We start from the raw sequence: 14,099 nt of genomic DNA on the forward strand, positions 1-14,099 counted from the left end.
GTTGTCTTGTCGCTTTCACACAAGAGCAATCATGATTTGTTCTATCCTAGGATTTGGATGAACATGTTGGTACTTGACTATGTAAGATTCCGGGAAACCTTAACATAGATGATTTGAACAGGTTTGTTTTTTGTGGTTGACTCGGTTTGACTCGTTGTTGGAGTCAGGATTTGAATTTTTGAGTCGGTTTTTGGTCCGGTGTCGGTTTTGACTCTAGTTAGTGTCATTGCGACCTCGTCGTCGTGCATTAAACACTCCAGGTATTTTTGAAATGTTTTGAAATTTTTGTTTTCGAAGTCGTTTTAAGTTTTCCGACGTAAAGTTGTACACAAACTGTCGATCAAACGCCGCGATTCCAAAGCATGTTATAGTCCGATAATCATCGGGTGTTTGTTGGAGTCTCAGCAGATACTGGGTATCTACAGTTCTTTCCAGGGGACTTGGTCTGGATTCACCAAGGAGAGGTTTCCAGCAAAGAGAAAGAATAAGCTGATGCCAAGAGCTGATGGCCCCTTTGAAGTTGTTGAGAGAATTGGCTCAAATGGTTACAAGGTTGATCTACCAGGTGATTATGGGGTGTATGGTACTTTTAATGTGGGAGATCGCAGTCCACATTATGATTTAGAGGATGAGGAGGCTACAAGCTTGAGGATAAGCCATGTTCAACCAGGGGGAGGCTGGAGCAGGTGCCAAGAACCAGGCCAGCTCTGATAAGGAGCAAGACCATAGCCTAAGCCAGCCAGGCCACAGCCCGGGCCACAATACTCTAACAACAGCCACTGCCAGACCTGATTTGGAGGGCAACAAGTACCAGTACTGGCCAAACCACCAACTGCCACCATGGCCAACTGAAACCTTGTTCATTTGAGCCAAAAAAAAGACCTAGGGATCCAGACATAATTCACATTGAAAATCACATAAATTCAAGCTGAAACAAGTTGCACAAAAGGTCAGGATGCATAAAGTAAATTGCCATTTCTGGTTAAACAAAGGGCAAGTTATTGGCAAAGCCCTTTTGGCCCGTCTTTCCATATTTCAGATATCACCTAGAGCCAAGATCAAGGCTTCAATTAAAACAACTCGTCCTTATACTCCTAGCTAAATAAGCACAACAGCTAAGGAAGCAACCTGTCACTATCAACTGCAACTTCTTTTGTTTTGTTTCAGTTTGCCTTTAAATCATTTTATGATCATTTGTAATATATTTTCACTACTTTGTTTGTATCCTAAGAACTAATCCTGACCCTTAGATGATATTTCTAGGGTTACTTTGTAACAGAACTGCAAGGAGAGGCCTATATAAGGACCTCTACCTCATCTGCATTGAAGGAGCTTTTGATGAATTAAAAACCTAAGATTTCTCTCAAATTTGAATCTCTTTAACTTGTGCTTGGTCTGTATTTAAGAGTCAGACCTGTTAACATCTTGTTCTTAGACTGTAGATGTTGAACAAAGTCTGTTAGTGAAGCATAACCAATCATGTGCTCAGACTGTGGGTTGTTTATCTTTGCTGTTGATCTTAAGTTGAATTTTATCTATGCTTGCCTGTGATAATTTTTAATTTGAGTTGTCCAAATTATTAGCTTGCTTCTCTGTGAATGTTTTGTGGGACTTGAGTTGATAATTATATCATTTTATCATTGTTCAGTCTCAAATATCAGTCATGTGTTCAAGCTGTCAGAGTTCATCTGTCAGTCTATCTTTAGCAATTTATTAAAAATACTTAGAATGCCTCTAAAATCCTGAAATTTTACTCAGAGTTAGTTTATCATTGAAGTACTTTGTCACCAAGTTTCATGAATTTAGGAGGTCATTTGATATTTTATTCAAATTTACAAACTTTATTGCATTGAGGGAGCTCTGTCTGAGTTCTTGCCAGATTAACTTCATTTTCTGCCAAGTCCTTGGGTCATACACTGCAAATACCCTACTACCTATTTACATGTTTATCATCAAATGTCTCACTCACCCACTCATTCAATGTTTAATTACACAATATATTATTCTTGTGGCCCCATTCAAAACTTCTAACTTTACCCCTTAGTTTTTCATGTTTTCTTAAATAACCCATTTTTTCTCATGTTGCCATTTATCTGGATCGGAGGAAGTACAAGATAATTACGTATTTTTTTAAAAATATAAATTGTATGAATTACGAAGATAATTTTTTTTTTGCCAATTACGAAAACAAATAGTTATGAGCAAAATAGTTATCCAAAATTTGTACCGTAAACTTTCCTACCCATTGACATAAAATATGTGCTCTTTTGTTTGAGTCTATCTTTTAATAAAACATATGTCCATAACTTATCAGTTTCTACCTTACGTTTTTTACCTTTAATTTTACCTTAGTTTCGCGTCTTTTGTATTTCTTCCCTCGTCAGATTACCCATGTAATGCTTTGCCTTATCTGCATTCATATACGTTTCATGATGCTTTAAAGTTTATATAAAAAATATATTGACTAAAAGGTAAAACATCAACATAGCAAAAACTTGACAAACGAATCAAATCATTGTTACATGTAAATCATTTAAATTAAACCAAAGGGAAAACATGAATTCAAATATAAAGCAAACGATTCATAAAACCCAACAACATAACAAATTAAAACATATTTTACAACAACAACAACAACAACAACAACAACAACAACAACAACAACAACAACAACAACAACAACAACAACAACAACAACAACAACAACAACAACAACAACAACAACAACAACAACAACAACAACAACAACAACAACAACAACAACAACAACAACAACAACAACAACAACAACAACAACAACAACAACAACAACAACAACAACAACAACAACAACAACAACAACAACAACAACAACAACAACAACAACAACAACAACAACAACAACAACAACAACAACAACAACAACAACAACAACAACAACAACAACAACAACAACAACAACAACAACAACAACAACAACAACAACAACAACAACAACAACAACAACAACAACAACAACAACAACAACAACAACAACAACAACAACAACAACAACAACAACAACAACAACAACAACAACAACAACAACAACAACAACAACAACAACAACAACAACAACAACAACACTCAACAATAATACTCAATATAATCAAATAAATAAATTAAACCATAAAATATAAACCACAACTTAGAAACTCATGGCCAAACGGGCAATAGATTTTAAATAAATAAATTGAATAAAAACTATTATAGCTATTATAGGTTTTATAGCCATTACACTATCATAGATTCCCATATTTTAATTTTATTTTTAATTTATTTTGTTGTATTATTAAGTTAGATAATTGATTGCCGAGTAACTCAAGAGGTGAATTAAATAGAAATAATGAAAATTATGGGTGTTAAGTAATATAAAGAGTTTTAATCAATTTATTAACATATTATATTACAATTAAATAGGAAAAAAATTTAATTAATTTGGTGGGTGTTAAGTATTACAAAGAGTTTTAATCAATTTATTACCATGTTTAATTAAAAAAATGGATTAAATAGGAAAAAATGCTAATAAAAATGGTGGGTGTTAACTGTTAAGTAATATGAAGAGCTTTAACTAATTTATTAACATGTTTTATTATAAAAATTTTAATTAAAATGTCAATTTTAATTATAAATTATGAAATTTATTAACATGCTTTATTACAAAAATTTCAATTAAAATGTCAAATATCAATTATAAATTATGAAACTTGGTTGTGAATTTGTAAGGGTTACATAAATTTTGGAAAAAAATATATTTAATATACAAAATTAATTTAAGAATAAAGATAATATCCTTTTATATTATAGATTAGTGAATTAATTTAATTTATAGATAAATGAATTAAATTAATGCCATGTAATAATAAATTGATAATCCATATCACATTAAAAATATGCCACATCGCATTAAAATTTGTCATGTCACATTATTTTAGATACCCTTTTAATTAGATTTTATAGATATGAGTTCATAACAAAGGGGCAATTCGGTTATATTATCCTTTTTTTTTCGGCCGAAATCATTAAATGTGAGTAATTTTTTTTATTAGAGTTACTTGTGATGGAAGTAAATTTGTAAGGGAGTAAGTTTAAAAAAATTGATTATATATGGGAATATTTATCAACTTACCCTATACACAACAGTGACTTAAAATAGACTTGAATCCAAAATTCGATCAAAAAAAAGTCTTAATTAACAGATTGAAGAAGAGGACTCATTAGGAGTAAATCACATTGCGCCCAAAATTTGATTCAACCCGCGGCATTGAATCAAATTCAACATTTATATAGGATACTCGTGCATCAAAACCTATTAATATAAACGGATAGGATACTCGTGTAAGTTTTATAGTCTAAATTAACATGTTCTAGTCTCATAATGAATATGTATAAACTGAATGCGGAAGCGATAAAAGAGATCGATTACTAACCTCCAGCCATTGCTTGAAATAATTGATCCGTCTTAATGAATAACCCAATTCCTTATGCCTCAAATCTGACTTGGTTTCCAATCCCTCAGCCTCACAATTTAGATGGTGTATTTTTTAATGAGGTAGGTTTGGTGAACCTTAATCAGAATAAATATGTTCCCCTTATATAGACTCTTGCCATCAAAGAGTCAACTGAACAGTTTCCTAAATTGTGAATGGTAAGTTATGAGAGATAATAGTGGAAACAGAATCCTAGGTAAATTCCACCATACAATGGACCAACTTAATTTCCATAAAATAACTTAATTAAATATTAATATAATACTTATTTGATTTATGAAAATATCTTACATTCTCCCACTTGGTCCATTTAACAAGAGACACAACATATGGATCATGGCGACGAATTTTCTTAGAGCAAGAATTAATCTTCCATGTATCACAATATATCAAGTCACTCACACCACACACATTTAACTTAATGAGTAAACCCCATGTTTACTCAAGGTTCAAACAAAATGATATTTCTCAACATAACTTTAATAAATATGCGCATATAAATCCAAAAGAGAAAATATCCAACTTAATAAAAGTTTCTTACAAAAACTTAATGAATGTACTATATGATGGAACCAAGTCCCATCCTCACTACATGATCCTCGAAAATCTTAATTGGCATGCCTTTAGTCAAGGGATCTACAATCATCAACTCTGTGCTAATGTGTTCAATGATCACTTTCTTTTCCTGAACACGCTCTTTTATGGCTAGATACTTTATGTCAATGTGTTTACTTCGACTTCCACTTTTATTATTCTTAGCTATAAACACAGCAGCTGAATTATCACAATACATTCTTAGCGGCCTACAAATAGAATCAATAACTCTAAGCCCAGATATGAAACTTTTCAACCAAACACCATGTGAGGTAGCCTCAAAACAAGATACGAACTCAGCCTCCATAGTAGAAGTAGCCGTCAAGGCTTGCTTAACACTCCTCCATGACACAGCTCCATCAGCTAACATAAACACATATCCTGATGTGGATTTACGTGAATCTATGCAGCCAGCGTAGTCGAAGTCGAAGTAACCTACTACTTCAAGATTCTCAGTCCGTCTATACATAAGCATGTAATCCTTAGTACCTTGAAGCTATCTCAACACTTTCTTTGCACCTTTCCAGTGATCAAGACCTGGTGTGAACCCCCGCGATAAAGCGGAAAATATAAGTTATACATTCAAGCGGAAATTAGGAAATTTTCAAGACTTTTAAAATTTAAAACGCGGGTTCATTAAAACTTAAACCACACATAAAGAATGCGGAAATAAAGATTAAATTATAAAAACGTGATAGTCAAGGTGAGGGAAAATATATCCCTCGAATGACAATACAATAAAAGGTGAGTCTAACCAATCCTAATAAACCAAATACTAGTCCAAGGTGCTCGCTAGCTCACACGTCTAAACCCCACAAATGCATCTTCACAAACTTGTCATTCATGTAAACATGAAAGCCACAGTCAGTGGGGAGTAACTCAAGGTTCTCCCAGCCACAAAATGTCAAGACGAACATAACAAAGAACATGAACAAATAATCATATTAGATAAGTTATGAGTGAATCGACTTATAACTAAACATGGGATCATACGTGTTTAAACCAACAAGGATAAAAGAAATGATGGAATAAACAAGTAAGTAAGGCATAAGCAACAATAAAATAAATGGAGAGGAAAGACAAGGAAACAGACACGACCACTTAGCCACGAGCACGTATTTCAAGGAGATATGACCAAAGTAACCATCCAAATAATGCAAGACATTTATCACTCTTATACTATAATTTCCCCGGGTAGGACTACGATAATAATACGGTCCTAGTCTAAATCTGCAGATTCTCGGGTGTACATCCCGATTCGACGTGCGCCAGCACAGCACGCACCCAAGACTCGACTACTAATGGAGACCGAGTACCCCAATCGCGGAAACAAAGACGAAAGTGACGGAAAGACTAAGATAAGACTCACTTGCCAGAACAGCACAAGTGGCCAAAAACCATACTTGCCAGAACAGCACAAGTAGGCCAAACCGTACTTGCCAGCACAGCACACAAGTAGGCGAACCGCGTACTTGCCAGAACAGCACAAGTAGGGCGAAAAAGAATGTCAAGCATATAAGATGGCATTATGGCATTTCTACAAGAATACGACTCAACCAAATAAATACACAAATGACATGAATCAACTTGGAATGAGAAAAATAGGAGAAATGAGCAATTAATGAACCAAGTAAATTATTCCATGCCAATTTATACTCATAAGCGTGAATTAGCAACTCATTTCTTAAATACTTGTCACTTGAATAAAAATGCAAATAAACGGAAATGAGCCATTTACAATAAGTAAAACAAGAATTTAATTCTAAATGACTCAAATGTAAGATAAACCATTTATTGCTTATAAAGTATAAATAATTAAATTAGACTCATTTTAAGATGAAAACACGGCATTCCACATAGAAATGAGATAATTAATGAATGAAGTACACTCTTATAAAACATGTGAGGAATATATAATAATGGACGATATTCAACTAATTACGTTTTATAACGCACGAGACGGGATTTAAATAAATCCAACACGAATATAAACCGACTCAACAAAGCACGTAATACGAGGCTAGGCCACGGCTCAACCATGGCCGTACCTCTACACGTGACAAGGGCCACAATCGCGAGCCCTAGCCCATCGCCTAGGCCAGGCAAGCCATGGCCAAAGCCACGCCTGTGCCAAGGGCTGAGGCCTTTGCCAGGCCCTTTGGCGGCCGTTACCTAGACCAGCCGTGGCCAACCTGCAAAACGGGCTGTGGACAGCCCTTGCTTCTACCCAAAACCCGTGCCAAAAGGCCAAAGAGCAGGCCGTGAGCAGGCCACTAAAACAGCCCATAAAAAGCCCAAAAAAACTGACCACGCAACCCGCCATAATCAGACCCGAGCAAGCTGCAAACAACTACCAAAACAAGCTGCACACACTATCAAGATGGGTTGCTAAAGCAGTTGTGTACAACACCTATAAACGCCTCATCTTCCGTCTCAAAACAGCCCGCATTTATGCTTAAAACCCGTGCAAAACAAAGTCGAGTCCCAACCGAAGGTCGTGTCATAACAGTCCATTTGTCCAAGAACAAGGTCGAAATAACCTGAACTTGGTCCTCACACACTCGTCCCAAAACAGCCCGAGGTACCCGCAAAACTGACTCAAAACCAGTCCCAATTTCCGACCTAAAAATGCATACAACCCATCCCCAAAATTCAACATGTATCCGTCTTAATTTCAGCTTTTAGTCCCTCCATTTCGATCGCCCATAACACTACACAAACCGGACCAAAGATGGTACCCAAAACTGTCCTTAAAACCATCTCGTCAAAGACATTAAAAACAGTCCCAAAAATGCAATATAAAACCGATAACAAATGAACTAGCTAATATGAAACACGAATGCATGAAATTACGACAAGCATACTCATACCATTCCGAAATATGTTATCAGCTGAGTATATACTAAGTTACTAATTGAACATACGGGGTAGTGAGGATCAAGTACAATGACCGGAAACGTCAACTCATCATCACTATCCAAACTCTTATACTCCAGACATAAATCAACGTTTATAACGACTGAAACAAACCAAAGCATCTGATATAGGATGACACAGATACAACAGTTTAACAATCATGCTGACAATATCATTCAATAACCATTTAGTGATTAAAAATACAGCCTTTACTGCAACAAAAATTGAGGTATAAACTAATATGGTCAAAGACACTCAAACCTACAGTCTCAGCATATTACAAAGCCTCTAGAGGTCAAAAGAAGTTGCTCAATCATAAGTTTTAGTCCGTATTACACTGCAATTAATCGTTGCTTTCCAGTCTAATTATACTCCCATAATCAATAGAAACGTGACAACACAGATTAAATACGACACGAATATAACAGTTTATCATCACTCTCCGGTCTCCAATCAGTTATACTCCAAAACACGAATCAACTTTAACAATCACAAGAGTAAACTACAACATATAAACAAATAAAATTGACAAAATGTCGAGTAACCTATCACCGTTACCTTTTTGCCCTTCAAAACTCCGAGGAAAGCGCTTACAGAATACGGGATTCCCTCCGGTTCATCAGTTTCTTCAGCTGGGAGGAAGAAAACGACATAAAGAAGCTGAAAATCGGGACTTTTATGAGGCGGGTCAAACTGAAATCACCACAAAATCATAGCTTTCTTACCTAGAAAGATGAAGGAGGAAGTAAGGAGAAGAATGGTGGAAGAATTACAAACATTGGTTGAGAAATGTGGCCGGGATCTAAGCTTGAAGGGGACGGAAAAATGGGTTGTAGCTCTGTTTGTATATTTGTATATTTGTTTTACTGTTGTTGGTGCAGGTGTTTACTCGAAAAAGGAAGGAAAGAAGAAAGAGGAAAGGTGAGGCTTGCGGCTGACAACAACAACAATACAAATATCTAATAATAATATTAATATAATAATAATAATAATATAAGCGATATTTAAACGTAGAGTCTAAGAGGTAGGCGACCGTGTTGTCGATTTTCGATTGGCCCGGATTAAAAAGGGTACAAAGTAAAATGTGACGGTCTATAGCTAGACGGAAGTGAAGACGGGAATTATTATTATTACAGTCATTATTATTGTCACTATTATTATTCGACCAAAAATACGTATTTTTATATAAACTACGCTTTAAAATATTCTTTTCATAAAAAACCGTGTTTGACATAAAATTAATTAAATTGAATAATTCAAAAATATTTAATAAAGTAATTCAAGCGGTTTAATAAATCTTAAATGTCAAAAAGGGAAATTCGCGGGTGTTACACCTGGGTTACTCTGATATCTTCCTAACACTCCAACCGTATATGCAATGTCGGGTCTAGTACAAACCTGAGCATACATAATGCTACCAACAGCTGAAGCATATGGAATATTCTTCATTTGTTCTCTTTCAATGTCAATCCTGGGGCACTGGTCCAAGCAGAACCAGTCACCTTTCACAATTGGTACTACACTTGGTGAACAATCTTTCATCCTGAATCTTTCAAGTACTTTATTGATATAGGCCTCTTGAGACAACCCCAAAATGCCTCGAGATCTATCTCTATGGATCTTAATGCCAATGACATAAGATGCCTCACCCATATCCTTCATATCAAAATTACTTGAAAGAAATTGTTTCACCTCATGTAATAACCCTTTATCATTGGTTGCTAGCAAAATATCATCAACATACAACACTAGAAAACAAACTTTACTCCCACTGACCTTAAGATATATACATTGATCCATTATATTTTCTTCGAAACCAAATCAAGAAATAACTTCATGGAATTTCTTATACCATTGGCGGGAAGCTTGTTTTAAACCGTATATGGATTTATTTAGCTTACAAACCAAATGCTCACCATCTTTAGAGAAGAATCCTTCAGGTTGTTTCATATAAACCTCTTCCTCTAAATCACCATTGAGAAATGTTGTTTTCACATCCATCTGATGTAACTCGTAATCAAAATGAGCTACTAATGCCATGACAATTCGAAAATAATCTTTCTTTGATACAGGAGAAAAAGTCTATGTGTAGTCAATTCCTTCTCTTTGAGTGAAACCGTTAGCAACGAGTCTTGCCTTATGTCTCTCGATGTTGCCAAGTGAATCCCTTTTAGTCTTATAGACCCACTTGCACCCAATAGGTTTTACACCATCAGGCAATACAACGAGATCCCAAACTCCTTTACATGCCATAAAATTCATCTCATCTTTCATAGCATTCAACCATAAGTTTGAATTTGTAGAACTTACGGCTTGTGAAAACGACATAGGATCATTATGAGCTTCAACATTATAATCCAATTCTTATAGATATACTTCATAGTCATCAGGAATAGCCGATCTCCTTTCACGAATAGATCTTCTTAATGGAACTTGTTCATCCTCATGGTGAACCTCTTCCTCATTATGATCTACCATATTTTGATCGGCATTTTGTGGAATTTCTATCACTGGTTACGTAACACTCGATTGCACTTGAGGAGTGTGAATGTCAACCAATCTGTCACTTGAATCAGAGGGTGGAACTTCATGATGATCCCTCTCCAGGACAAAGTCCTGAATTAGGTCACTCCCACTGATCAAGTCATTCTCAAGAAATTTAGCATTTCTTGATTCCACAATCCTTGTACTAGGAGATGGACAATAAAACCTATAACCCTTAGACTTTTCGGCATATCAAATGAAATACCCACTAATAGTCCTTGGATCAAGTTTCTTTTCTTGTGGATTATACACTCTCACTTCCGACGGGCATCCCCAAATGCGTATATGTCTCAAACTCGGTTTCCATCCTTTAAATAGCTCAAAGGGTGTCTTAGACACAGCCTTGGAAGGAACCCGATTTAATATATACGCTGTCGTCTTAAGAGCATCAACCCACAAAAATGAAGGAAGTTTAACATTACTTCTCATACAACGCACCATCTCAATTAATGTCCTATTTCTTCTTTCTACTACACCATTCTGGTATGGAGAACCAGGCATAGTGTATTGGGCAACAATCCCATGCTCTTGAAGAAATTTAGCAAATGGACCACGTGCTTGTCCGTTCTCAGTGTATCTACCATAGTATTCACCACCTCTATCAGTTCTCACAATCTTAATGCGCTTACCACATAGATTCTCTACTTCAGCCTTAAACAATTTAAAGGCATTAAAAGCTTCATCCTTAGAACGAAGCAAGTAAAGATACATATAACATGAGTAATCATTAATAAAGGTGATAAAATATTTTGGATCATTAGCATTCATGTCGGGACAACAAATATCCGTATGTATGATTTCTAATAGGCTAGAACTTCTCTTTGCACCTTTCTTAGACATGTTAGTTTGCTTACCCTTAATGCAACTAACACAAGTATCAAAATCAGTAAAGTCTAAAGTATCAAGTACTCCATCCTTTACTAATCTTTTTACCCTCTCAATGGAGATATGTCCCAATCTCGGTGCCACAAAATAGAGGAATTCTCATTCATAATACAACGTTTTAAACCAGCATTGACATGCATAGAATTATGAGTAATATTATTTTGCAGTTCAAGACGATATAAATTATCAGACAAAATACCATAGCCAATAATTTCAGAATTTCTGAGAATACTGAATCCAGAGTCTGAAAAATTAAAGGTAAAACTCAAAGGTAAAAGTCTTGATACTGAAATCAAATTTCTAGAGAAATTCGGAACATAAAATGTCTTTTCCAAATGCAAAATGAAACCATTACTTAATATTAAGTTGCATGTCCTAATGACCTCCACATGTGAACTAATATGGTTTTCTGAATAGATTGAAAGTTCACTGCCCACTGGTTTCCTTAGGTTTGTCATACCCTGCAAGGTATTCGAAACATGGATTATAGTTCCAGAATCAATCCACCATGTATTATGATTAACATTAACCATATTAGATTCATAACAAACAAACGCATGAAAATTAGCTTTCTTCTTTAGCCAAGCCTTAAACTTAATGCAGTCTATCTTCATGTGTCCCTTCTTTTTACAGAAGAAACACGTAGACTCCTTCTTAATGGCTGGCTCTGCTGAAATCTTTCCCTTTCCCATATCTTTAGTGTGATCCTTTTGCCTCTTTGATGAGGAAGCAACAGTAAGGTTCACCTTTTCACCTTCCTCCATCAACAATCTGCCCTTCTCTTGAACACACATGGCCATAAGTTCATTAATTGACCATTTATCCTTATGTGTGTTGTAAGAGATCTTAAAAGGAACATATTTTGGAGGAAGAGCGCATAAAATGAAGTGCACAAGGAAAGTGTCAGACATGGTAACTTCCAAAGTCTTAAGTTGAGCTGCAATATCCCTCATGCGCATGATATAATCACGCACACCCTTAGTCTTGGTGAGCCTCAAAGATGAAAACTTCATTATTAAGGTACTAGCAAGAGCTTTATCAGAAGTTGCAAACTGCTCATCGATGGCCTTAATTAGATCTTTAACTTTAGTATCTTTGATCGATGTAACCACGAATACTAGCACACATTCTGGTCTTTATGAACATAATGGAGAGACGATTAGATTTCTCCCACTTTTCATAAAGATCAATTGCTTCTTTAGTGCTTTCTTTAGTTACTTTAGGTGGTTCGTCTTTCTGAATAGCATAATCAATATCTAACCATCCCAACTGCAGTAGCATTCTCTCTTTCCAGACCTTATAGTTATCACCATTTAATTCAGGAATGTCAAATTTAACATCAGTAAAACTCCTAGGTAAAATTACTGCAAATATAATGAATAACATGCTTATTACCAAAGTTGAGACTTTAAACTTAATCATGCTTTACCAATGTAAAACATGCTCAAATATGTATCTAGAGACATAAACCTTGCCTGTGGGCTAAAGTTCTACTCAATTAGATAGATAAAAAATTTAACTTTATGACAATACTATCAAACCATATACATCTCTTAACTCCTGTGGGTAGATTAAGAAACAAGATTCAATATATCATCCTAATTAGTCATACAAATACATACAATAAGATTCCTGTGGGTAAGTCTCATTATATTACATACGACTAATCACAAATAATGTCTAGTTTTCCACATGTGATTCCAAAATAAAATTTCAATTAATTAGAGGTGTTGTGGCTACTCTCTAACTAATAAAATTTTGAATCACTCGACATTAAACATTAAACTTTAATCTATATCTATATACTAAACTCTATGTATATAAAAAAAAAATCTCAATGACCACAATTGTTCTTAATTCAATACGACAATACGGATACGCATAGAAAATAACTCCATATATGACAAATACTCCACAATCTATATATATATAAAAGAGAGTTTTTTCGAGCGATCTGAGAGCGTCCACATCATCAAAAATCAATTTAGGAAAGAATAATTTTTTATGTAAAAAATAAAGTGGAAAATCTTTTAATTATTATAATATGTATATTTCCTAAATTATATTCAAGTGATATTTCCAATTTTTATATCAAACTTTTACATTTCATTTGGCAAAAAAATATCGCTAAAAAAATTATGAAAATAATATAATTAGCTTTGTGGTAAAAAATGCTACTATTAGAGTATAAATTTCATATTATTTGCACATATTAAAGATGGTGTACTTCTTAATATGTAAAATTGTGTAATTTTTAGTATGTTTTGTCTCACATTGGAAAATAACGTAAGTGTGGTGAATATACTACATATAAATAGTAGAATTGTCCCACATCGAAAGATTAGTATAAGGTGATGTGATCCTATGATTATAAATAGGATGCATATTTGGAACTTATGTATCCACCCAAAATTTGTTGAGTCTCATAAATATTGTTTTAAAGAGCTCTTAAGATTTTCTATCATTATTATCTACGATATGATATAAAAAATAAAGTGGAAATCGTTGGAAAATACCCGGGAAAGAGTTAAGAACATGAACATGAAAATAAAAAAATACAAAACTAAAGGTTTTACTAATGGTAGTCTCGACAAGACAAAACTAAAGATTTTACTAATGGTTGTCTTCTGAATGCAGTAATAAAGCGTTAAT

The 14,099-nt window shown here is 34.6% G+C and overlaps 1 protein-coding gene across 1 annotated transcript; it reads right to left on the bottom strand.

Annotated features, from left to right (window-relative positions):
* Positions 1 to 10,532: 10,532 nt before the first annotated feature.
* LOC141613585 (uncharacterized) lies at positions 10,533 to 12,833 on the bottom strand. Its single transcript, XM_074432326.1, has 5 exons — positions 12,666 to 12,833; positions 11,908 to 12,499; positions 11,496 to 11,691; positions 10,768 to 11,427; positions 10,533 to 10,653 (listed from the first exon to the last, which is right to left on the bottom strand). The coding sequence occupies exons 1-5, from the start codon at positions 12,831 to 12,833 to the stop codon at positions 10,533 to 10,535; spliced, it is 1,737 nt and encodes a 578-aa protein (XP_074288427.1).
* Between the last annotated feature and the right edge of the window lie 1,266 nt (positions 12,834 to 14,099).

The sequence above is a fragment of the Silene latifolia genome, chromosome 11 (assembly GCF_048544455.1).
Source record: "Silene latifolia isolate original U9 population chromosome 11, ASM4854445v1, whole genome shotgun sequence".
Classification (NCBI taxonomy): Eukaryota; Viridiplantae; Streptophyta; class Magnoliopsida; order Caryophyllales; family Caryophyllaceae; genus Silene; species Silene latifolia.

What these genes read in the sequence shown, in the direction of transcription:
- LOC141613585 (XM_074432326.1), bottom strand. Translation starts at nt 12,833, where the DNA reads ATGTTATTCATTATATTTGCAGTAATTTTACCTAGGAGTTTTACTGAT. An exon ending in GACATATCTCCATTGAGAGG is followed by an intron (nt 11,428 to 11,495) that starts GTAAAAAGATTA and finishes TACTTGTGTTAG; the next exon opens with TTGCATTAAGGGTAAGCAAA. An exon ending in GATCCAAGGACTATTAGTGG is followed by an intron (nt 10,654 to 10,767) that starts GTATTTCATTTG and finishes TGACTTGATCAG; the next exon opens with TGGGAGTGACCTAATTCAGG.